The 27,096-nt window shown below is 41.4% G+C and overlaps 1 protein-coding gene across 1 annotated transcript; it reads left to right on the top strand.

Annotated features, from left to right (window-relative positions):
• Positions 1 to 1,602: 1,602 nt before the first annotated feature.
• Positions 1,603 to 27,096, top strand: LOC137914536 (type II inositol 3,4-bisphosphate 4-phosphatase-like; the record flags this gene model as incomplete). The annotated part of the gene is made up of 14 exons (XM_068758076.1): positions 1,603 to 1,733; positions 5,120 to 5,224; positions 7,439 to 7,547; positions 14,442 to 14,625; positions 16,323 to 16,658; positions 17,477 to 17,615; positions 21,141 to 21,313; positions 21,890 to 22,013; positions 22,182 to 22,308; positions 23,040 to 23,180; positions 23,515 to 23,612; positions 24,236 to 24,348; positions 24,534 to 24,688; positions 26,921 to 27,096. Coding segments are annotated over 14 exons (2,110 nt in total), but the record flags the coding sequence as incomplete, so codon positions are not given.

Genomic DNA, 27,096 nt, shown 5'->3' with positions numbered 1-27,096 from the left:
GCCTCCTCCAGTTAGCTGTGTCTGCGAGCCAGTCTCACATTGGTGCGAGCTAGATGCTTTAAATTATTCAGCCAGTGCATCAAAGTTGTGTGTCGCAGTGGCGGATGGTGGGTGGCTTGGTTTGCTTCCCCACTCATTCCACTGTTTGTTTGCTTTGATATCGATCTAACTGTGAGCACAGTGGCGGTTCCTCCGTTCCTCCAGTGAAGATGCTGCGTCTCCTCCTGTGTGTGCATATGAAGATAATAAACGCGAGTGTAGTGTAGTGCCAGTGTGTGGGTGTTGATTAAACCCTATTCATTAAGAGCTGTTTGTTTCCTTGTTAATAGAAAATTCAGTCTTCTTTTCCTGTTAATAAACAAGTATGCTGATTGTGTGTGAAGTTTATATGCTGTGAGTGACATTCTGACATCTGGCTTCACCGCTTCTAATTGTTTTATAAATTAAAGATGAGCACCGGGGACTGGAGCGAGTTTGCGTGCTCTGCTTTGCGTCTTTGTGGGTAACCTCCTTCCTGCCACAGAGACTATCGGTGACGTCACAGATGTGAATGTGAACCTGAAAGCTTGTCTGTCTCTGTGTTTGTCCCGCAGTGAGCGGTTATAGAAGACGGATGGATTTATTAATGATCATTCTTCCTAGGTGGAGCTCCTTTCTTCCGGAGGAATTGCGTGTTTTTGTGGATGAGGAGTTTCCTTATCTTTTTTTCTCAGGCACTTTTTATTGACGCCTCACACAAAGCCCTGTGCAGTTAAATTGGAACATGTACTATAACCCACCACGGAATAAAGGTTTCCCAGATGACAGATCTTTACTTGGAATTTTTTCTATTCCAGCCACCTGTCCAAGTCCATTGCAGCCCATGGTTCTACTGAGCACTTCTATTTTGTGTTATTAGTCTTTTTATTCAGCAGGGAATGTGGTGCAGATATATGAGGAGAATTGGACACAAAGGATCATGTATTTTTTATTCTGAATAGTATTGAACTTCCTTCAACCTCTAATTTCTATAATATCACTGCAAATTACTCTCCAATTAATACCGGCGGGCTGGTTTCTGAATATCTCTCCATCTCATATTTCCTTTCACATGCAAATGATAAACCAATGAACATGTTCTGGGGAAATCAGACCCCCACCCACGCACAAAATTGCAGATACATGTTGCACCCAATCATGCACATTCACAATTATTTCCTAAAGAGAGAACACAAATGATTGTGGCCTTAGGCTGCAGGAACTGCCAGATGAAAGAGACGCGACGGGTCACCAGCGTAGACGTTTGTTTTGGGGTTTTTTTGGGGGGGGGGGGGTAATGGTAGAAAAGTGGAAGTAGCAAAGTAGGGCAAAGTGGGCATGAGTTGGTCGCCTGAGGTTCAGAAATATGTTTATCTGTATTGGCATAGTATGCTTCAGGATGTTACTGTGTCTCTTTCACCTGCATCTTTATTATTTTAAAATCATAAAACCTGAAAAATAAATAAATTTGAAACACCAACAAAACCCAAAAGCGAGTGATTTGCGAGCACCATAAAAATTATTGACAAGTTTAACATCCATTTAGAAGCAATGTGGTTCTCATAGGTCTGTGTTTATCTGCAGGGTGCAGGACCTGAGGGCGCTGGGGGAGCTGTCTCCTCACTGGGACAACTTACGAAAAGAGGTGATGACACGATACGGAGGAGTCATCACTTCCTACCAGGACACATTGGCTGAACTTGACAAGATCACCGGTAAACAGCACCTCCTGCTTCATTTCGATGCATTTAAAATCTGTGTCCAAACAAACATTAATGAAGGAAGAAGAAGCCCTAAAAGACAGTTATGTTTTATTGTTCATTATGCTCCATAATAATAATAATAATACGCCTCTTTTCATAAATAATACGGCTCTTGCTAATAAAAATCTTAGAAAAAAGACATTAATGGCTTGTGGACTGATAGATAATGATGGGATCTCTCCTATTCCTCTCCATAATCTCTTCCAATGTATATTTTAGCATTTATATAGGAACATTATGATAAATGATTTATCTTGCTCTGATTTACTCTCATCCCAATAATGGGGTATTTGTCTCCTCCTCGGGTGGCTAAGCCTTTGCACTGCTTGCCTGAGCTCTGGGAGAGGGATTTCAGGGTGAGCGAAATGGATAATGGGGTCTTGGTCATTATGGTTCCTGACAAGTCCTTTGTGTGGCCCAGATTCTCCAATATATGGAGGAAGACCCTGCCCAGCTTACCAGTCTAGCCCAGGTCTGTGTTAACTTAGTGGGACAACAGAGATTGCTAAACAGGTTGGATGGGAAAGCTGCTGCAGATAAATTATTGATGAGATATAAGAAGGTCACGAGGCAGACAGAGACAGATTGGAGCTGGTGCGAGGGTGTCTTCACTTCAACCGTATTTCATCGATATTATAATATGTTTTTCTTTCACCACGTAAGAACTGGATGCGCAACTAAATATAGCAACGACATATTTTCCTTTGTGCTGTGCTGTCTTGAAATAACAATACGAATCAGGTGGGAGGATGCATGGTATAAAAGGCTCCCACTCTTTTCAGCCAGAATTTTTACTGCATCTTCAAAATAGAGGGCTTCGCCAGTCTCATCTTACTCCTGATCTCTGATGTGATTAGTTCTATATTTGTAATTAAATATTGGTTTATCCTAAAATGCCTAAACATTTAAGATCATTCCTGAGTCAAAGGGATTTTCTGGGTTAAAAAAAACCAAACAAGAAATAATCAAGTGGTAGTTCTTTTATTTTTCAGTCATTCCGTTTTTCAAGAATAAAAACTGGAGATAGGAGATTTAGTCGAATACAGACGAAGAGAAGCAATCTGTTATGGAGATGGAGGCAGGGTTCCCATGTTCTGCAGCCTCACTAATTCCATTTTAGTCATTTTTAATGATGCACTGACCTCAGCAAACACTTCGGACGCTCTAATAACTGTATGTCATTCATAAATTAATCATTCCTACTTTAATTGTTTAACAGCCAGTAAATTAATGGCGCAGTCAAAATCCTGGTCTTCATCGGACCGCCGATCCGGCAGACTCTTCTGTGCACAACACTACATACAGCTTATTAAAGCTCATATCATCTCTATTGTGTCGCTAAACTGTGCATCTTTTAGCCATCAGGCAAAGATGCTCAGTTGTGTTATGCAAACCTATTTAGCAGGCTAACATGCAACACCATGATAGTACCCCTGAAAAGGCCAAAAGAGTGAATTACAGGAATTACAGATATTGCTGCTCGCACAGCATGAGTCAAAACCTCCTCTGTGTCGACAACATGTTTGACCATGGATTGATTTTGAAAACCTGCTGCGCTCCCATCACCGCAGGACCGTGGATATGAATAACATGCTTTCACAGACCTACTTTGATCTGGCAGACCTCACATAAAAGCCGGAGTAGGGAGGGATGAAGTCACACGACTGGTCTGGGTCAGTCGTGCCATTATCAGAGGAACAACACAAAATATTAATTAACTTTTACTTAAGGAAAATATTTGTTTTAATGAGGAAAATGTGACTAGAATTTGTGATGACGATGTTTGTTGGTATTATATTTCAGACTTGTGTCCACTGTAAAATACAATTTAATGAAAACATGAATACTTGAATGCCTCCTAAGTGGGTAAGAGCACAGAGATGACAAAAAAAAAATCAAAAGAAGAGATAGTGGGCAGATGTTGGTCTGTTCTGCTGGCTCACAGCCCTTCTGTCACATCGCCAGCCCACCTGGGCAAACAGACGGGGGTCTGATATGACTAATTAATCCAACCTACAACGGTCACTAGCTCGATTAGCCTGGTCCCCAGGGTTCCACGGCCACTGGGAGCCCACTGAGCAGGGATGACAGCATAACCATTTACTTTAAAGCAAGCCTCTGGAAACAGCACTGAAGCATGCCGAAGCAAGGAGCTTCGGCAAGCTTCAGTGAAGAAGATGTGATTGATTTCCAGCGCTTGAAAATACCTCCATTACAATGTTCGTCACACAACATGAACACACTGAACTTTTACTGGAGCAGTAAAGTTTTGAAGCTTTACTTTATTCCTAAAATAGTAAATTCAAAGCCATTTGTCTTAAAAGAGGATTTAATTAAACATTGTGATGCCAAACTAGATAATGTAACTTTGTGATGAGGAGTTTCTCATATCCACTGTTTCATCTCTTCTACCTGTTTCAAATGGCTTCATTATTTTGCCGCACCTTTGTTGGCTCAGTTGTTCTTGAAAGCTACTCCTTTTCCCAAAAAGTATAATTAAGTCTATTTGCATATTTGAGATTTAAGGTGCCAGCATGGCGCGTCAGACTGTGATTTTGAGCTTAACTATAAGCTGCAAACAAAGAGTTTTGTTCGGTGTAAAATTCTAATTGGGTATTTTGTGCAAAATAACAGCTGCAAATGGCCTAAAATCATATGTTGGAGGGACAGCGCTCCTCAAGAAAGAATGTCACAAGCAGTTTGTAAAAATCTGAGTTGCTTGTTGAGCTCTAATTGATGCATTCCTCTGATGCGTATGCTGGATTATTTCGCAAAGGCAAAATCATTTTATTAAACCCTGCTACCGCACAAAACAATTTGTCGCTTGCTGCGTTAAATGATGTTTGTGTAATCTGTGACACTTTTTAATTAACCGTGCTGCATCAAAGTCTGCTGTACTTTGTACTTGTGGGATATTTTGAACGCGTACGGGGCTTGTTTAGCAACCACTTAGTCGAACATACTGGAGACGGAAGAAAAGATGAGATTTCTCAGGGCTTTTACAACCCTGAGTTAACATGGGTTGTAATTTTTCATTTAGATGTATTTCCATTTGCCACACACTAAATATCAAGTCATTTGTACAAGGCTTTTATTTTCATTAATCGACATCCAAACATCCAGTTGCATGTCTTATAATTATTACTTGTCTTTTTTGGAATGCTTATGCAAAGCATTAAAGAGAAAAAAAAGTGATGCTAAGAAGATCGCAGTACAGATGCAACGGATTGTGGTGACTCTTTCAATCTCTAGAGAGATTCACACGCATTTCTCTCTTTGAGAACTCGATTCAATTTAATTATTATTAAAGAGGATAAAAGAAATTGTGTTTGTTTCAGGTTGTTCATTCAAGCCAAGCTGCTGCAAAGCCCAGAAATCACTGGAGTTCATCCCAATAAACCTGCACACCCAGCGGATGCGGGTGACGTGCCCCAGAAAGACAGGTATTACACTGCCGGCATTCCTTTAAATCTATTACTGTGGTACTCTTATAGTTACAATCACAATGTTACAATCACAATGTCGTCTACCTGCTAATACAGGGAAACTAGTTTAGAAAAAACATTCACTATGATTAGCTTTAAGTTCTAAAGCTCAAATGACTGCTTCCAATCAGTATAGAGCAGCGTTGTCATATATCTGAGTCCAATGTTTACGCCCTTTTATCTCTATATTAGGTCTCTACGAAGTCACAAGGGGAATATCTCTTCCTTGGGCTTTTATGGTGAAAATAGCTTTTTGCTGTGATCCAATATGGCGCTGCAAAAGCGGTGAGCGAGTCCAAATGGTAACGGTCTGGTTACCATCTGGTTACCACTGGCTGGAAGTGAGATGGAACTCCGTGTGTCAATCCTCTGTGGGATCATCAGCTGCTTTCACATCGTCGGATTGTTGTCATATTAGATCAAATTCAGCTTTTTGATAAACAATCTGAAAAATAAGTCGATCAGGAAAGGCTTCTATGAGAAAGGCACGCATTATTACCGTCAGAGGGCTCAGATGAGGTGGATCTGGGTCAACACCCATGCTGAAAGGTGAGGATTAACTTGATTTGAGAAAGATAGACAAAGCATTAATTAAGCCCTTAGCGTTTATCTGCTGAGAAAGACCAGGAAGCCTCCTTCGCCGCCGTTCGCCAGCAGGCACAGCCTGATATTACCCTGGAACTGTCTCAGTCTATTAGGCGACTAACCGCCGCCTCGGTATCTGCGAGAGGGCTCACATTCAAGCATGCATTCAGTGATTGATGGAAACGTGAAGAGAGACAAACCTTGACATAAACTCTGGTTGCTTCAGCGGAAACGTCAGGGAAGACATGAAATCAAGTCATCATAAAACCCTGTAACCGACTTTCACTGTCAAAGAAGGGGATAAAGATGAGATAAAAAATGAGCCTTTGAGGGGTTTGTCCAACTGATTGACAGACGCTGTGATAATTGCCCTCTGCGGGTTCCTCACTCAGCTCTCGGCATCGGTGCTTCGGCTGATGTGCCAGTACGTGCACGCTGGATCTACCAGAAGGACCTGGATTTAGACTCCGCTGCAGGATGCGTGCAACTCCCTTCAGCTTGGTGGCGTTAATTAAGAAATCTGAGTGCACTAATTTAATGGCGCGTAGTATTTAAAGCCATCACTGGGTCATCAAGAGAATGTTTTCTAAAACACATTTCATGTCATACTGTATTTTTATTTTTTTGCTGTTTCTAGGAACGCAGGAGCCAGTGGAAGTGCTTTACACCGCGTGTTCTCTTTTTATGTTGACAATTATTAAAAAATGCACTTTAAATGATCTAAATTTAAAAACAAAATGCTCTTACAGTCCTGAACATGGGGCACGAATATTAACAATTTTACAACTACATCATTGAATAAATAGTTGATAGTCAGGAGCAGGAAAAACTGTAACCACCTTCTAAATGCAGCTGGTTCTCTGTTTTCAACTCCAGTCTGCTGTTCTATTTGATTTTCTGAGCTGAGAAAATTCACTGAGCTCATCCATGCAATCTAATCGACAACACAAAACCATTCATTCATTTCCATTTTGTTTATGCAGTATTTCATCCAGCAAGACGAGGAGATCGGGAGTAAAAACAAACGGCAAGCGTTTGTTTTGATGGCGATGACTGTCTTCAATAAACCAAAAGGACAACTGTAAAATATTTTCCTACCCAAAGGCTAAAATTGTATCTAAATTAAACTGTTATATCCATTATTAAACGTGATTGTGGAACGGGGCAAGTATGAGTCACAACCATCCATCCTGAATGCCCCTACTAATTTCCTGTTTTGTGGCGCAGTTGTCCACCCAATGTTTAAACCACTTGTTCTGTTGTAGATTTATTGAGAAAAGGACGGTGAGAGAGGAAGAGCAGACAAATCAAGCACAAATTGGTCATTTTGTTTAATGTTCTGAAACTGCTCGTTGTATTTCGGAGTATTTTCTCCCGTTGGAAAACCACTATTGGTCGACTGTGGTTTCGTTAGGGGACAGAAGGATCGTTCTCTTATCTGAATTAGCACTGAAACAGCCATTTCTTAATCTGCATCGCTCACTGTTTTCTGATTTAAATGTCATAACCTCTGCCCATTCAAATAAAGAGCCTCTTCTGCCAAAAGAATCATCTAAATCATCCCAAATGGGATTTATTTCTTTGCAGATTCCTCCTATGACATTGTCACTGTTGGTGCTCCTGCCGCACACTTCCAGGGCTTCAAGTGTGGCGGTCTGCAGCGCCTCCTCAGCAGATACGAAGCAGAGAAGAAGAGGTAGGAATAACAACTTTCAATCTGGTCCACACATGGTGATTTAATTCAGGACACATGCTCAGGTGTAGAACAGAGAATTTAACAGGGACATACCAAAGACTTACTAAATGAAGTGTTTATAGCAAGGCAAGGTGCATTGGGGCAACATATTTCTCTAACTTCCTCGATCCTGAGATTAGCAGCATCCTGAAAATATAGCCGACTTTGCCCTTTGGATGCGGGATGGAGGCACGTGTCACTGGAGGTTCAGTCTGTAGCCACTTGAGTGATGCCAGAAGAAATGAAAGGTGATTTTTCCAAAAGCTCCCCACGGAATTTAAAGTCATTACAGACCATGCCAGATCCAATTAGTTACAGAGTTTGCAGCTCAAGAGCTGTTAGGTGTCGGTAGGAAATGCACACGTTGGTGGAAAATAGTCGTGGGCCTGTGCTTATAGAAAATAGAGGAGGAACTTCTTTATGTTCAAGTGGCGTTATTGGAGATGGTGGCTTTTACACGGGTGCATGGATGAGGATAAGGTTAGCATATCAATAATCCACTGATGCAAAATGATTTGGAATGAGAGATTAGACTTCAGAAATAAATCTCCATGAAGAGAGCTTTTAGCGTCAAATATGATTTAGTTAATAATCCATAGTATCTTAAATTTTCCAATTTTCTGCCTGGCTAACTACTACTACTGCGCTTAGCCTTATCCATGTTTGACCTGCAATGCAGCCATTTGTCAGTCATGGTCAGAAATGGGAATTAAAAGTCAATTTCTCTGTGATTTTGCAGGAGTGTTTGCAGCCACTATTTTAATGAAGTTGCATGACTACTGTAATTAAAGGAACATTCATTATTTCTAGGATTAATTTGCTTTTATATACATGCACTAAATGTCTGAGCAAATATGTAACCTAGACCGATGCAATGGGAGTTTTTTTCTTCCATTGTTTGAATGTTGAACACTGGAATATTGTGTGCTTTTTCACGCCAGAACGATTTTAGCAAAGATACACAGGCGGATCTTCACTCATTAAACTTCTCTCTTCTTTCAGAATCAGACATTTTTAATAACATTTGATTAAAAAAAGGAACAATCTGCAAGATGTGAGGCTCGGCTATTCATTGGGATATTAATTCATCAAAGTGAAGATTGAAAAGGACTGGGGAAGGGGGAAAGGAGAACCTGAGCACAGAGGTGTCACCAGGAGGGCAATAAAAGAGCTGTTTGTCTTTGTTCATTGGACACTATAAGAGAGGGGAGGGGTGTTCTTTCCAGATCCATTAAAACCTGCATTGGCCACACTTGGCAGTGACCAGAGAATGCAATGTAGTTTGTCTCTCAGGATGGGCCGGCAAAGACTTTAATCAATACCTACATTTTCTATTCCTCCACAAACTCTGCACATGTACACACAGGGCAAGCACATTTATCTTTCATTAATACATGCATTCCCACTTAAATGGCTGTTTTAAAAGCTACTGGATTTTTATGTGTGTTTAATTGTACCCTGTGGACAGTGCTGTGGATTTGCTGAGGTGGTCTTTCATTAGCAGCCTCTTTTCAATTATTCAGCCGTTCTACATTTGCTACCTGAAATTGGTCGTGTGTACGTTGTGTGTGTGTGTGTGTGTGTGTGTGTGTGTGTGTGATCTTCTACAGTTTTCTAACCAGCAGAATTATTCTACACAAAAAAACAAGAGAAACCAATGCTGCAGGTAATGAATGGCTCCTTATGTCAGCAACTGAGGGAGAAAATAAAACTTCCAGTTTCAAACTCTAAAAAAAAAAAAACAGGTGGAAGAAACTGAAGCCTTTCCTCTTGCATCTCACAAGCTCACAGTTTCCCAGACAGCTCCGGGGCTACCTCCATTTCTACAGGATGGTAAAAATGGGAGCCGGTCATGATGCATGAGAGGATGGAGATGGAGAACAATTAGAACTTGTGAACTATGATTCAGGGACTTCCTGGCTGGTTGTTGAGGGTTGGGAAGCTAATTGACGAGTACACTCCTCTGGTGGTTAGAAGCATGAATTCATTAATATTCTATTGGCCAGATGGGACGCTGTGTCTCGAATATTAGACACAGCCATCGTTGTACGATCAGCTTTGTTGGCTGCGTAATGGAGCTCCTCTCTACAGACGTCTTTGAATTCCATCCATCGTAACAGAAAGGAATGAAGGACTGTACTTTTGCCAGGCCTCCTGGTCAAAGCAGAGCTGCAGGATGACATATTCCTGGGACACAGTAAGCGGTTGAAACTAAAATGCACACATTTAACAGAGTCTCTTGGGGCATTGTTCACGGTTTGGCAGCATGGTGTCCAACAAAATAAAAAGCTCAGACACATGAAATCGGAACGTGTGGGAAGTGGTGATTATTTTTTTGCCTGCTCTGGAGTCAATCTGCTCCAGGTTCTGTTTTGGATGGACTGGCAGTAGCTTTGGGATTTAGCTGGTCTCAGATCAGGGTTCCTAGCTTGTGTTTGAATCACTGGGGAAAACGTTGGCTATTGTTCTTCGAGAACATCGTCCAAAGGATTGCAGGATTGAACGACAGATGGAGTTTTCACTTTAAAGATTTTTTTTTTTTTTATAAGATCAGATCTTTTAGTGTGTATCTAGAGTGGATGATATTTTTTACAGTGTCCGTGTGGCAGTGGCCTGATGTGAGAAGTGTGCTGTCTAAAAGATGAAGGCGGCTTTGGCGGTCACTTGGACTGCTGCAGGGGCTCTGCTAACGTAGCTGGATTTTACTACTGCTGCCTGTCAGCTGTGAGCCAGAATCTCTTCATTAATTTCCTCTCCATTATTAATTAGCCATGCGTTGGGGATGCTGGCTTGATTAAACACTGAGCCAAGTGACATTCTAACTCTCATTACTGTTATGACCAACTGCTGTTGATCCCTTCTGAAAACCAAGACACACATTTATGCTGATGCTGCTGGTTTAAGAAATCTGCTGTTTGAGGCTCCCAACTTTAGGCTGAGTGAGCATGTTCCTGGGTCACTATACCTGGAGATCTAACGCTGTTTGTGTAAAACCTTAATGATGAGAATATGAAGGCCATTAATCTGATGAGTCAAAGGCTACTGAGCAAAGGGGGCCACACTTGGTCATGTCTGGAGGCACCATAATGTTCCCGGGGCACACATGGAAATGAAGTGGGGCTAGGAGGAATCCATTATCATAGATTATCAGAGAGCATGTTGGGATCAGACAGCAATTTCTTCTAAAAGCATTGCTCTCCCCACAGTGTTATACTGACATCCTGTAATGGAGTCTTGGAGAGCTTCCCTTAAGAGCAAAGTAATATTCTCTCGTGGGACGAAAAGAGTTCTGAGAGCAAATATAGTCCAGGTAAAATGTGCCCCAAGGCCAGATGAATTAAGATTCTGAAAAGTTGGAATACCCAGCTGTCTCCATTGTTTTGATCATGATGTACAATTTAATCTGGAACGAGACATCATATCTGGATGGAATAGATATTACTTTAACGAAACTGGAAGTGTGACTGCTCGTGATTCTGCTCGACTTTATCACGATGTATTGATTTGTCACTTTAGCTTCAGCTGGGCCTGCGCTGGAAAGCGCGATGCACACGAAGCATCTGAATCTGAGATGTGCCATATGGTTTCAAGTCTTCTAATTAAATATATAAAAAAAACAAGCCTGACACCTTCAGGTAGCTTTCTATAGGAGATTAATCTACACCCCAGAATTAATCGTCCAACTCGAGTATGCCTGATTTTCCTCGCAAATAGTTGTGTCTGCAAGTAAGATTTGTAATGACAAGGAAAAGGATAAAGGCCCAGTTTTATAGAGGTCTATAAAGTCTCCAGCAAATGAAGTAATAAAATATCACGAGGGTGCACCATTTACAGAGTGTGAAGTTTGTGACCAAATTAGAAAGCTCTGCTCATACTGTTGAATTTCTGTGCACAATTTCTGACATGAGATTCATTCATCTATATTTTTCATTGTAACCTGGTGATATTGAACTGAATATGGTAAAAAATTCAAAAGATTCAAGATTTCAAAACTTGAAATGTTTTATGCTGAATGTATGTGGGAATGTAATTTATTGACCCTGTGAGGTTTATAGATAATTACATGAATATTGATATGTAGCATATACACAGAATACTTAAATGTTAACACAGGCCCGTGGCAAATGACTCACATTCACATTATGAACATCATTAAACATTCATAGAAATAATACTGCTATTCTAGTCAAGGGAGTAGCTTCTATAGTATTTCCTGGAATTGCTACTCATGTTGTAAATGTACAAAGAGAAATGTAATCCTTTCTTTTTTAAGGTTTTTCCATTTCCTTTGGGATCATTAGCAATAATGTAAGGCTACAAAGCTATTTATATCAAACACTCAAAATGCTCTGATCATTTTGCAACAGCAAAAAGGACAAAAATATGTTTAACTTGAAAGAGATTCAGCATGAAATAGTAAACTGGAAAGAAAAAAGTTATTCTCTGAGTGCAACTTTAGTAAAAAAATAAGGATTTAGGAATGAGTCAGTCTTTTATGAGTTCATGACTGCTTTGAAGAGGCTAATTCCGGTAAATAGACAGGTCCACAGGAAGTATTTTTCTGTCAAAATTTGCCACATTGCTCTCCAAAATAATATAAGGCGCGTAAACTGTATCCAAGGACAAACATTTTAATCAGATACTCGCGCAATACTTGTTTGCCTTTTGTCATGTTTTCATTCACATATTTCTGCTCTCTCACCTTTGCATCATCTGCAATCTTTGTAAGCCTACTTGGACTGACAGCAATGCCAATTAGGCAATTAATGTTCCTTGCCTAAGCCATCTTTAGAGAGGATCAATCCTGTCCTCTAGCATCAGGTGGCAGGTCCCTACATTCATTACTGCCTGCATAGACTTCGTAATGTGATTGGATTTGTGCTTAAGAGTCAACAGGGTTGTTATTGAATCAAAGTCTCTGAAGGAGTCGTCCTCATCCAACAACTTTCTCTTCTGTTCCAATTCTGCATCTGTATTTTTGCAGCAGTCATGTTTTTCCCCCTCTGTATTTCTACGTTTGTAAGTAGACAGCACTCAGAGAATGCAAACCTCTGCCAAGGCGCTCGAGTCCAACATTTTATGGGCTCTTCCTTGCTGCATGTTCAACACTTCTACCCAATTTCATCACAATCCAGCAGGTAGTTCATGCACGAATGAAAATGGTGAAAATAACTTGCAATGTTAGAGAAATTGAAAAGAAAACCCACATGGTTTCAGGAAAACCTGTCAATTTTTTTTTTTTTTTTTGTACTGCTGCTCACAGTCAGACAGACAGCAAAATCAATGCCAGGAACAACATTACCTCCTGAGTGTAGGCAGTAAAGACACCTGTAGGTTTATAGGCGATGAAAGGCTTTGACACACTAGATTATTCAGTGACGTATTCTCTATGGCTGAAATCATTGCATTGCAAAGGTCGGCTTATGGATTCAGCAGCAGTTTGAATGTAAGAGACGATGGTGTTCTGTGAGTATTTGATGCTGTTTGTACTATAAACCTTTCTCACTTAGTGATTCCTTTGATTAGCTTCTATCTTGTGGGTGGTAATTCTCCAAGGATCTCATTTGCAGTGATAACCAGAATTTAAAGTTAGTAGGTGGCTACTATATTACACATACTTTCATAAAGCCTTCAGATTATTACACTTATCGCTAATGCAGACGGTTCTGTTCCAGCCTGGACAACTTCTAAGGAAACATGGCCTTTCCATCCTGCAAAATATTAAGAATGCTGAAGGGAAGGTAATGTTATGATAGTTCTTTGTACTGTATGCACCCCTCCTTCTCTCCCTCTCTCTTTCTATGTTTTCTGTCAATTATGCCTCGGGATCCGGCTCTGGGTTCTGACCTACATAAAGGGTTGCAGAGAGGACTCTATACTAGCATGCATGGTTGCAAATGACATTACAACTTCTACCGAGAAGTAAACAGAAGCTCATTGAAAGTCACAAGAGCTTTACCTGAGGACAATATTTGGTTGAAGTGATTTGCCCTGAATCAAGGAACTGACAAAAGGTGTTTTTGTCGAAGAATTAAGTAGCACGCTAGAAATGAGGAAGGGATTAATTATTCATAGAGCAAAAATGGGTTGGCATCAGACTTCAGGTCCGATTTGACAGCTCTGGCTCGGTACCTGGGAATCTGCTGTACAAGCAGCAAAAGAAGCAGGATGTTTAAAAAAAAATGCTCAAAAGAGGAGTGCAGCCTAATTAAATTTTCTTGACCTTAAACACATTGAATAACCATTTCATAACACATTCTTAATCCGTTTTGTGGCTTTTTTTTCTGCACTTCAGCCCCTCTCATCGAGTTACAGAGTCATACTGTGATTAATTTGATCTAAGATGATTTACAACTATGATTCAAGGTTCAAATACAATTAGGCACAGTTGCAAGCTGTTAGGAAAGATTTCACTTTCTATTCACAACGGGGCATTCGGGCTGAACGTAGTTGCTATGGGTGGCGTTTGAGATGTTACAACATCTACCTAAACTCCACCTTGCAGGAAATTGGCAAATAATATTTATTCTGGATATTTGTATCGGTGTTGCTTTTGTCGCCAGATGGACCAGGTCGCCCATCCCACCCTGCAGTTTCACTTGGACCTTGTTTGATATCAAACACTGCATTTCATATTCTGCTGGTATTGGCAAAAGACAAGCACACACACACACATGTACAAACACAAGGAGATCCAGCAGCACTGAACACACACACGCTTTCAATCATGTTTCAGTCTAGAAATGAGGGTGGTTCAGTTAAACTTTAACATTTAGTCTCAAAAGTGAAGCGTTCATAAATCTTCAGCAGGATCTGTCAGGTTTGAATTGATGCATTCATTTTCTTCCACCACAGCTTCAGCACTGCGTACCAATGTATCTACTACTCTCCAGAGCACACAGCCAAAGCTCAGGAGGTTCTCAGCAACATGAGCCTCCTTCAGCCCCTCATCACAGGCTTAGCAGACCAGCTCCTCCAAGCTGCCCAAGAGCACTCATCCCCTGGACTGAGGGATTCACTTAAGAACCTCTCTGACAAGGTGAGCCAGCCCCCCCCACACACACACACACACACACACCCAAGCTACCTCCAAATCTACCATCCCAATGTCTTTATCTATTTTACAATCTCCCAATCTTTAAATGTGTCGTTAGATTTATTTAATCCCCAACTCCCCTCAAAACAATTTTCTCTGGGGTTCCGTTTTTAAGCTCCTAGCCAATAGTTTTCATTTCAAGCATTATACGTCATTTAAAGATTCTCAATTTAACCTTCAATCCAGTTGAAGCACACACACACACACACACACACACACAACAGCAGAAAAAATCCACAACTTTTCATTAAAACGCCAAACCAACAAAAGTGAATAGCAGCGTGTGGCAGTTCGTGGAATAGAGCCGTTTTTTTTATCAGTATAATTAATGAATTACATCTGGTGCTGTCAGATTGCAATCTGTTGTGGGAGTGATTGTTTTTGCCACGGTGGAATAGAGTGCAATCAGCCTACTTAATTGGTACATTCGCTCTGTCACCACTTCCTCTCATCCTTGATTAGACGCGAACGCAGTGGACAAGTAAACCCTTTGCCCTGGTCAGCACAGGCAGAGCTGCTTTCTGATTAAAATCTCAAGCTGTGATTGTGTGCGTTTGTGTGTGATTGAGTGTAGTGCAATTGGGAATCTGTGATTGTGTGTGTCTGTGTGTGTGTGTGTTTTAAAGCTGATGTTCTAGTGGCATCACCTGTCATCAAGTTCCAAAGCCACCCACCCTATGGAGCATGTGTTACATCAACATTTTCTTCCTCCACTTCCAGTCATTTATCAACTTAATTCCATTTATTTTGCGGTCACACAAACAACTGTGTGTTCATATTTAAAGACAGATCACTGTACACACACCTGTGTACTCACAAGTCTCGTGTACAAATTCAAAAATAGAGTAGTTTAATCCCGTTTGTCTGTATGTAATAGACAAGATTTCTTGCTTCACAAAGGAAATTATTTCAAAGAATTAATAAAACAGGACAAAAAGGGAGAAAACACACATTTTTCAGTCAGACAATTCCTCTTCCTCTGCTGGCAAAGCCAACTCCCCAACTTCAGGCAGTTTCATCAGGCTCACCTTTGATTCCACATCAGGGCAGCACGACCAATGAAAGGATGTTTGTGTGGCAAACATATTTTTACGACAGCATCACAGGTCTTTTTTCATTGGAGGGCTTGGCTCCTGTTTTGTTTGCTGTTCTAATAAAATTGATCATTGCAGCGCTAACTCAATTATTCTTGAGGGCCCTTATCATTTCAGCAGAACGCACGAGGCTCCTTTGGACCGGGATCATCATCAACTCGCAGCAGCTGCTGAATTTGAGATCAGAGAAGGTGTACTCCTCGGGAAAAGCAGGCTGGAAGGAGGAGTAATTGAATTGTTTGTTGTTCGCTGCTGACCGTATTGCTCACAGGCTGTTCTGCGGTAATGGAGTGCAGCTACTTTATAGTGAAGGAGAGTATTCATTTTCCTTGTCTGTTTTCACTCCCTCTGTAAATAGCCAGCTGCTTCTGAGCTCAATTCCACCAGTATTTCTTCCAGCCACTCACCCCACCAGCGTGAGACCTGCTCTGCCCCACTCACTCAGTCTACTGCTTAGATTTTAATTTGTGTTGCTGTCCCACAATAACTTTCAGCATCTCGTTTCTTCCAACCTCTCTTTTCTCTATTTTTTTTTTTTTGCTGCAGACAGAACAATTTGTTCACACGCTTAAAGATGAATTGGTCAAGAACGCTCTCCTAGCGCTGCATACGGCTCGGCCTGGGTACGTTGCCAAGAACCAGAAGCAAACCCCGGTGCAGGGAGACCAACATCAAGGCCACATCCATCAGGGAAGCGACCAGAATCAGAACCCGAGCCAGGGACTTCCAGGCCACAGTCCGTCCACGTCGGTCACTGAGAGCACAGCGGTGTGTAATAATGTGGAGGGATCTCAAGCCACAATGAGAGGAGAAGAAGGGCCTTTGCCACTGAAGCACCAAGACTCCATACCGCATCATAATGAGTACGACGAGGAGGAATGGGTGAGTGTGACTTCTGCTCTAATCTATCCAAGCTGTGTGGTTTTATATATATTCAAGAGCAATCTGGCAAGTGCTTACCGTACTTTTAATTTTGTACCGCACACATAGGGAGATGCTGTCACTGTATTGCAGGGTTTTATAGTAGCTAACAATTACGCCCAGAAATTACCCTTTCTTTGTAATGAGAAATATTATTTATGGCGTTTAAATGTTATATCATGAGAGATCATTAATTTACGGCGTCCTCGTCACTGAAATGTGCACGGCTGTTGGTTTGTTTGTTGTCTGCCACGCTGACAGCAGGAGTTTAGCATGATTTCTGCACCACCAGTGCCTAATTATGTCTCGAAATATCCCCAACCATTCATGCCATGCTTTGGAAGCAACAAAAACCAAAATACATGGCACGACTAAAAGCATGCATTCATCTCATTGGGATTGTCATTTTGTACACACACGCACACACACATTCACAGAAGCGAAAGTGGCTATTTATCCGCTAACAGATGGAGCTCAGGAAAAGAAAGAGCAGGCTGGAAACAGTTCAAATGCTTTGAGAGTAATCTCAGAATAACCAGACAGCAATTTCCTGTTGACCTTTTAGACCCAAGGTCATTTTAGACTTTGAAAAGAAACAGCTTTTTGCTATGTTTTTTTGACATAAGAGATTATTTTTTTATGTGTGTGGTGTTAGCTCTTTCTCTCTAAGGCTTTGTTCCAAGCTTTGCTTTTATTCTATTTCAATGTCTCAAAAACAAGGTGGTAAAAACAGAGATGTAATCTTTGAAGCTGATCTTGCTGCTGATTGGCTGTTTTAGGACAGGGTGTGGGCCAATGTGGCCAAATGTCTCAACTGCGTAATCGCCATGGTGGATAAACTCCAGGAGGAAGACGGCAGCAAGAAGGAGCCAATCCTGGAGCAGCAGCTAGCTGATGTCATCACCTCACACAACCCCGGTAAGTGACTAATTATTTTATCACGTTTTTCCTCACTGCAAATCTGTTCCACGGGTTGTTAATAAATAAAGATACTGCTGTAGTTAGTTCTCGGTTCCTTCCACATCAAAACTCTAAATGAACCTAATGCTACATCAAATACAATAAATGTATATTTAGAAACGGAAATCTCGGGTTGTTTGTTCACCTGTCGGGTGTCATGTGAGTCATGTGACTGAAGGTAGGGAATCGTGGTGAAACTGCAGGGATGTACATGGTTTATACTCTGTTCACATACGACAGCCTTCAGTTTTACATTTCTTTGGCTGCCATGGTGACGTATTTTCTCACTTAATTAAAGCCCAGAAGTAAGAATGAGCTGCAGTTCTTTTGAAGTTGCTCAGAGGTTGAGCAGTTCACTTAGCAGAAGGTCAGTAGTTTGACCCCCCCCATCAGAGTTCCTTTGAGCAGGATACAAATCTCACGACGGTTCTATTGAGACGTGAGCTATTAAATGACTTGAGTATGAATTATCATTGTGAATGCTGGTTCATGTTGCAAAACAATTACAGGAGTCAGTCAGACTAGAGAGGCGTTAGAAGTGCGTTCCGTTTACCATTTCTTGATGTTCATTTCCCGCTGCCTGAGCAGGAACATTGATTCATTCATTCATTCTGACATCAAACAGCGGGTATTGGTTTGTCTGAATAAAACAAGTGGTAATGTTCTATTGTGTAGAGAGTCTGCTTCTAGTAGTTGTTTTCTCATGTATGCAATGATTTATATGTATAACAAACTGTCAGTACCGTTTTAAATGTAGTAAATATGCTTTATAACTGATGACTGTCTATTGATGGATCAAGGATTTTGTGTGTCTCCTCTGAAACGCGCACTGTGATGCTTTATGACTAACTCCTTTCATAGCACAGCATAGAACTGACTTTAATATAGGAACATTTGGTGATAGTATTCTGACTTGTGTGAGATTTCTCTCTTTATTCCACAAAACTGCAGTTTTTTGTGATCAAATGAACCATTACTGTGGCGGAAATATCACCAAACATCCCCTCGGCTGACAGGAATGAGAGAAAACTCCAACTCCGAGGCTCCCTGTTGTTTAAGCATTAGCAAAACAGAAACTTAAATCGTTGCCAGAGAATTGGATGAAAGTAAGCAGTTGATATGCACTGTTGACTGCAAGCTGGCCAGTTTTCCATTACATCCAGTAAAATCCTGCCTTAAGCTTGTGTCCAGACAAGTGCCGAGCCGGTTCCAGCGGCCAACTGGCTCAGAGAGCAGCGGCATTAGCCTGACAAGTGTGTGCATGTGTGTGTGGAGGGCTCAATGTATCACAGGCGAATGCATACACATCTGTGCCATCGTTTGTGTGTGTGTGTCTGAGCTGGCATTTGAGAACAAAGCGACGCTCCCTATGTTCGGCCTGAGGGATGAGTTCAACCCCAAGAGCATCTTATTTAGACACTGAACACGCTCAGAGCAAATGGTCATCTGCTTGTCTAAATACAAACATGGACGGATTAACGGGATGGGGCTGTATCTCATCGTGGAGGCCGGCGAGGACCCGAACCTTTTGACGGTGCGGCGTTGGGGAGTGGGTGGGAGGTTTGGGTGTTTGGACAGATGGGCTGGTGAGGAGATGACAGCCAGTTTTCTGCTTCCTCCTTCACTGTGCGGAGGCAGCGTTTGCACAGTGAGATAAGACATCATTTCTCTGACAGGGTGAGGGAAAGGCTAACGTGTGTTACATCCTTGGTCATATCTGCATATGTGTCTCTGTGTGTGTGTGTGCATGCGAGTGTGTGTCCGTGTGTCAACACAAAGGACTTTTCAATATGTTTCAGCTGAGTAGATTGCACTGCAAAAAAATGATTGCCTATACTTAGTCAACAGTTCCCCCTGTTGGCTAGAGAGGAGACCATCAGTCATCACCGTGGACTGTGTATCTCCTACATTCATGCTGTCTTTAAGTTTAGAGTATACGTCTGTGTAATGTGAGAACATGCAGGGTGTAAAAGTACACCAAAGTCCAGCAGCTGCCTTTTAGTTAAATGAAACCCTAATCTGTCAAAAAGGGAAGTGGAGATCTTCATGGTCTTGGAAGGCTCAGTAAAAATAGAAAAAGAAGGCAGTCACTTTGATGTCACCTCCAAGTGAGACTGCTGGAAATGTGAGGCGTCCCGTGACCGTCAGGACCGCTAGCACAAGAAAGCAAAGCATCAGTGAGGATTCTTACCAAGATGAGAAGTTCATGGTTTTTCAAAACAGTCTTAGAAGCAAAGACAGCATCAGTGAGAAACTGAAAGAAAGATAAATAACACATTTATTTATCACCCACAACAACTTTAAAGCTCTATAAGGCGAGCGCCTGTGTGAACAGAGGGGTAAGGTAGATATGATGCTGCTTATACTGAACATGAAACACCTTGAAAATGAAACATATCTTGCCTCAACCGTTGGATAAGGTTTTTTCTCATTGGACAAAGTCATCTGAAAGTCCTTCTAAGGTTAAATAATTGATGCAAGATAGTACTTTAAAGGTAGTACCACACATTCTCTGCTCTGTTGTAGGTTCGGTTCCACGCCAGCAACCGATCACAGCAAGAATTCCATCACATTAAAGGAGCAACTGAGCAAGCAGCAACTTGAAGGGTCATTTTCTCAGGGCGGCGCAACAACGGCTCTGAGTTTTGGTATTTTCCTGAACGTGAATTCCGCTTGGTCTGTCTGTGTGGCGTTCGATGCCCAGGGAACGAGGCAGCACAATACGAGTTGTTGGTGTTTTTGAAGGCATTCACTTTTTAAAAAATAATACAATTTATATAGACGTCGAAGAAAAAACATCTGTTTCTGTCAACAAGTCATTCCGCTTCCGATGCGGTGACATTATCAAGAGAACAAAACTGAAAATTTGGGGTGCAGCAGGCAGCAGAATAAAATGTAAACGGACTATTTTCACGCAGCATTTTGCATTGTGTGGGCGCACTAGAAACAACACCCCGGTGTTCTGATTGAACATTCATCATTAATACTTGTATCTGTTAAACACATCCCTGTGATACGGAATGAAAGGCTTCTGCTTTTGCTCATTGAATCCCTTCAGCCGTCTGAAGGCAGCACAACAGATATGCTAATAAACCTCCAGACTCTGACTTGACAAGTGCCGAGATAGAGCACAGAGTCATTACACGTGTCTGTTCACTGTTTGTCTTCATTAAATTACATGCAAATTATTTTTTTTATTTCATCCTCTCACTAATTAACAGTTGAAAACCCCATGCCATCTTGCCTTTGGCCGAAGAATTGTGATGCTGTGCATTCACGTTGTGCCTCCATTCAGACAGCAACAGCTGTTTGAGAGACCACTGATGTGAATGGAAATGATTTATTCTAAGTATTCTGTATTCCGATTTCACCTCAAAGATAAACTGTGTGCTGCTCCTGACATTTCGTCACATACAACCACATCCACAAACTATGGTTTCAACTCTGCCTGCCCCTTTGTCCCCATCTCGCCTTTCTCCACAGGTGACTGGAGGGAGCAGCTGCATCCCGCGGTAACCAGATTAAAGGAGTGCGTGACGGAAGTGGTTGAGAAGGCGAAGAGAGCCATGACCTTCGTGCTTCTGCAGGAGGCCGCCTGTAGCATTCCACAGGGCTTCTTCCTCCAACAGAGGCGAGATGTGGTCTTCAGCCAGGCAGTAGGTGGCCACTGAGATAAAACTAATCTAACGATTCCTCTAATATTGCATACATGCATGTCATTTGTTTGAACCAGCTGAGTGCAACACATGCCAAACTTTAGTCCGTAGTGTCTGCCAGCAGAGGCATCTGTAAAAGTTGACATAGGATAAGAATCGCACTGTGAAATCTGAGTCCTGAGCTGCAGTAGGCGGAAGTGTTGATCCTCTTTCTGTATCACAATACGGTAACCAGGATGCATTCTCTCAGTTACTGTTAATTACCGGTAGTTAATGCTGGCTTAGACGCCCTATTGCGGAATGCTGAGCGCTCACTGCCCTGACAACTTATCTGGTGGACTTCCGGAGTAAAATTCTTCTAATGGCAGCTAAAATATCCTTTTAGGAGCACAGCTGTGGGGCTGGAGCTGGAGCTTCTGTATTGGTTTGTCCTCCTCACCTTTGAATTACACCTGAAGTGTGTCAGATGCTACTTCTGGTTCTGGTTCTGGTTTCTCTGTTTAGCTGTCTTTTTCAGGGACCGTGTGCAGTAGCTGATTTAAATTTTCATCTGTCTGTTTGTGTCTGCCTCTACAGCTCGCAGCCTTAGCCTGTGGTTTCGTAATGAGGCTGTATGCAGGAATGCAGGACAAAGACTTCCTGAGGCAGCTCCACCTGGTTGGCCTGGTGGCCCAATTTGAGAGCCTCCTCAGCACCTACAGTGAGTAAATTCAGATGTGGCAAAAAAAAAAAACTCTAACAAATACAGCTGTTCACTCTTTTTAACAGCTGCTAATGTTTTTATGTTTTTGATCCAGATAAATTTTGAGTCACCTTGTTATTGACAAGAATCAAAGCTACGAAACATCTTGGTTTTTTTATGTTTAAGGTGATGAAATCGGGATGCTGGAGGACATGGAGGTTGGGATCTCAGACCTGCAGAGAGTCGTGTTTCACATCACAGAGGCCAAGACGGATAACCTCAGTGACCTCCAGCCCTTAGTGCGTGGCCGACGGTGAGAGATTTCCTCCCCAGGCATAATCAGTTAGTGTATGTGATAACGTAATAGCCTGAAGACAACGCTGCTGCTTTATAGTTTGGAAAAGGCCTGGCATGTAACCGCAACAGATATATGGAGTTGAGGTAACTCCTGTAAGTTCATGCTGCCTTTTCAACATTCCAAAAAATAAAAAATAAAGACATAAAGATGAGAAAAAATAGACATTTCACCCAGGCCTGAGGATAAAATGTTACTAACAATGTGAGTGCAATCAGTCAACACTTTTTCTGTTTTATTGTTTGTTTGTTTATCATTATGTGCTAATTTCAGTGTAATGAGAAGGAATTGTAGATTCTCATAGCAGGGTAGCAGTTCTAGGTGCTAACTTTATCGTTTCCGTCTTCCTCCTCGTTGCAGTGGAAACATTTGCAACAACAAAGCTGAGCTTTTTAATTTATGCTCGGTCAAGTATGCCATGTGTGATAAGATGATACACTCATCTTGCTGCACTCCACCCCCATGTCAGTCTGTAAAGCAATCTGTCTCACACATTAATGCTTTTTCTATCATGCATAAGATGCACATCAGTCTCACTTTAAGACTTGCACAGGCCTGTTGTAAGTGTCGAGTTCCTTGCAACTTCCCGAACTTATTCAATTCTACAGCACAGCAAAACGCATTAGATTTGCATTTAATCATTCCATTTATTTTACCTTGGGTTTGCTTTTTTCTCCTCCTGCATTTAGAGACCACTTCACTGTAGAAGTGCCATTACCACAACTGGTTTTCCAGACCTTGCCAGATGAGATCAAGGAGGGAAAACCTCTTCGAGTATTCCCGGTGCTGTTTAACGTGGGCATCAATGAACAGCAAACTATTGCTGAGAGGTACTGCAGACACTATGCTGAAACATACACAATAAACACTCTTTGTGTGAAGGCGATAAAGACAAGGAGGCATTTAAAACCCTAACGGCCTCCTTACTTTACCACAAAAGGACATAATTGTGTAGCATAACAATTAAATATGCTGCAATTGCTTGTTTTAATTGATTGAAACCGTTTTAGGTTTCAATCAATTAACGGCAATAAGATCCCAGCAAAAGAGGTGTTTTGCTTTTTTATTACAGTTTCACTGCTTCATTACTGTTCCATCGATTTATTTAGGGAGCATTCTGGGAGTGCTCCATTATGATTTCCTCTATTGTTTCTGTCTTCGCAGGTTTGGAGATATCTCCCTACAGGAACGAATAAACCAGAAGAACTTTGAAATGTTAGAGGCCTATTATAAATCATTAAATGGAATGGTGTCAGTAGAATGTAAGTGCACCAGATTTTCTATTCTTTCACCATCAATTTTCACTCGCAATCTTTCTAGATCTTTCCTGGCCGGCTTGTGCATATTTTGGTAATTTGATTTTCATTTCAGAAAAGGACATGAAAATGATATTATAAAAGAAAGCACAAGTAGTTATTTTATATTTTAGATTTTAGATATGTTATAGTACAAAACTGAAACACAATATAATCCTCCTTTTTTATGAACAAAAAGGAGGACTGCTAAATTAAGAGTGCCTTGGGAGCAGCACAGTGGTGCAGTGGGTAGTGCTGTTTTCTCACAACAAGAAGGTCCTTGGATCAATTCCAGTTGGGGCATTTCTGCAACATGCAATTTAGGTGAATTGCTCACTCTAAATCAGCTGACTGAGTGTGGGTGCGTGTTTGTTTTTCTATTTGGCCCTGGATTAAACCGGTGACTTATCCAGGGTGTACCCCATCTCCCACCCGCAGTCAGATGGGGTAGGCTCCAGTGTAAACCCGTGACCCGGATTCTGTTCATCTGAATGCAAGAGAATTACAGAAAATGAATTTTATTGCAACCTGCCATATAAACGTTCACTTCACCGACTTACTGGAAATGTTTTTTGTTTTTATATGAACAGGTCTACCGTGTTTTCAGTCACAGACTGACATAAAGGAATTACTTGAAACTCTGGGCCAGAATGTAGTGACAAAGAAGAGAAAGAATGTGGAAATATTATGGACTGCTGGAATGGTGAGAAGTGTTGCTGCATTATGCATTATGTCACATTATGTTAACAAACATGTATAATTGAATGTACACAATGTTCTAAAAGAGGTTTACGTAAGGCGGTCATGTCTTGTCATGTGTGTACATTTAAAAGAAGGAAAGTGTATTCAGGATCCATGTAAATAATGCATTTCTCCATTTCCATCCAGATCTGCCGAAGGTTAAATGGCATCAGGTTTACCAGCTGTAAAAGTGCCAAAGACCGGACATCCATGTCTGTCACGTTAGAGCAGTGTGCCATCCTACGTGACGAACACCAGCTCAGCAAGGATTTCTTCATCCGTGCTCTGGACTGTATGCGAAGGTAAGACAGTAATATAAGACAGTATTTTATATTCATATGGGTGCAAGTTATTGTTCCAGATAATCCCAATCGTGTTTCATTAAAGCAATAGTCATCTAAATAAAATAAAGATATTTTTCCACTTTGATCAAGTGAATTGTAGATAGTTTTACTTATTTGCTAAGATAGCAGAGCAGAGAGCTCTCTGTGACCTTTCTGCAACCAGTCATTGCAATCGTTGCACAAAGCACTGCAAAACAATTCAACAATTCAGTGGAGGCCAGTCCTTCCAGAAGCAACGTCCTGGTTACTGTGGGTAAATCATAGATCTCAGCCGGAACTATTTCATCTGGAATGACATAACCCAGAGTAAAAACACAAAGTAATTACTGTTCACCTTTACTTTTTCACCTGGGATATTGCACAATTCCAGCTCATGAAACCGAAACTGGCATAGCTAGAGACTTCTGGAGACTAGAAATTAAAATTTGGGTGAAATAATCCCTAAACCATATTTCTCAGGATTTAAGATTTGCATTTGTTATCCTTCAATAGACGAAGAAGAAGAATAGAATAGAAGTAAATCTGGTTTAAAGATAACAACCTGCATCCAAAAAAACATGTTATGTTCACATCAGAAATTTGTTTGCACTTGATCACCATTAGATGTGCAAGATAAGCATCGTAATGTGTTCCTTCGACCATCACTGCCTCCCATCACAAACGATGCATGGTCCAATCAAAACCTCTGCCTTTCATATTTGTGTTTGCCAGCAGGGTAAACATTTACATCTGCATCTGTCGAAACCTGATAAATTCTAAATTAAGAGCCCTTTGAAGGTCATTGGTGAGGTGCGCATCTGAAATGCCTGTGGTAATGCACATTGAGCTCATTTATAAAACAGAATGCAGAATCCATGGAGATAACTCTTTTATTCATGTAGTCCCCTGGTGGTGTAAAGACGGCATCAGTCAGCTCATCCAAAATGCATTGCAGGTGTCGCTGCGGCCACAACAAAGCGACCACGGCAACCAGAGCGGTTTCCTCTCACCCTGAGATATCACCAAAAAAAATCATTTGAATTGTGTTATGGTGAAGATAGCCCAACGAGCACGGCTCATAGTAAGGCCGAATCCACAGAGAGAGATTTTGCCAATTTTATCTCGAAAACCCACAATTAAATGTGTACGATAGCATTAATCTACAATTTACGTTTAATATTAAGTGACACCGAACGAATGACGGGTCTCATTGTACAATCTTTACAGCATTTCCACTGTCTATAAAGGATTTGTACGAATGGGTCAGAGTTTACACACAGTGTGTGTGTGATTTTATAGATCACAACTTGTGTGATATGTGACAGGCTATTATTTAATTTCCTGGTAGTTGCAAATATTAAGCAGAGGTGTTTGAAACAACAGCCCAAGAGTAGTTCACATACTTAGTGCAGGAAATGCATTTGAACAGTTGAGGGTTTGGATTGGCTGCTTTACCTACGGTGATGAGTGGAACTCTATGTCTTTATTGTCATCCTTGGGTTTATGTGTTTTCTTATTGCTGCATTTACTGCTGCAGTAATCTGCTATCCTCCAGTGATATCCCTCTGACACCAGCGCGCTCATTGTGAACGTTTAAATCAGAGTCCATTTTTCTGTTTCGCCTGAAATTAATGGAATTCTTACCTATTTCATGTGTTGCGATTTGACTAAAATCTCCTGGCATGGGGCGCTTTATCTCTCCCTGGTTTCACAATCCACGCAGGATAAAGATCTTACAAGCCATTACAACTTTTTCCTAATCTTTGAGAATGAAATCTTCTCAATCTGTTAAGAGCAAAGCTTGAATAGTGGGAAACGCTGCCCAAGAGGAAATCTAAACTGTAAAGCAAACTTGAAAACAGGTGTGACATTTTACCACAAACCTGTTAAACCACTACTGTCTTTGCTCCAGACTTTAGTGAACGATCATCAGCCGGATCAGATGAAATTCAGACATTTTATGCATAAATGGTTCTTTGCATCAGACTGCATGCCTCCTGTCCCATCTCAAATTTTCATGTCACATTTCTGCTCCATGCTCCACTAATGGTTCTGTGTCTAAGTGGGACTTCTGATAGCAGCCTGCACTGCCTCTCAAGATGTCATTCTGCACCCAAAGACCCACTTAGATGACATCTAGACTGTCCTAACACCACACTGTTTTGATCTGTCTCTGTTGGTTCTGTTTCACTCTAATCGGCGCCCCTGCAGTCGGCTGACCCAGGGAGACATTGGGCAGTGGGAAGACCCTGAGGCTGGCGCTGTAACAGAGAACAAACCAGCGTCACGACACTTTTACCCCATTGCCCTACTGCTTGTTAGCTCCCACTTACTGGTTGTGTGGCTGATTTTAAGTCTTGTTTTTCTGCTTGCAAAATATCAATAAA

Source organism: Brachionichthys hirsutus, unplaced genomic scaffold (assembly GCF_040956055.1).
Source record: "Brachionichthys hirsutus isolate HB-005 unplaced genomic scaffold, CSIRO-AGI_Bhir_v1 contig_254, whole genome shotgun sequence".
NCBI classification, from domain to species: Eukaryota; Metazoa; Chordata; class Actinopteri; order Lophiiformes; family Brachionichthyidae; genus Brachionichthys; species Brachionichthys hirsutus.
Note: the sequence above shows the minus strand (reverse complement) of the source record. Positions and strands in the feature narration are given on the sequence as shown.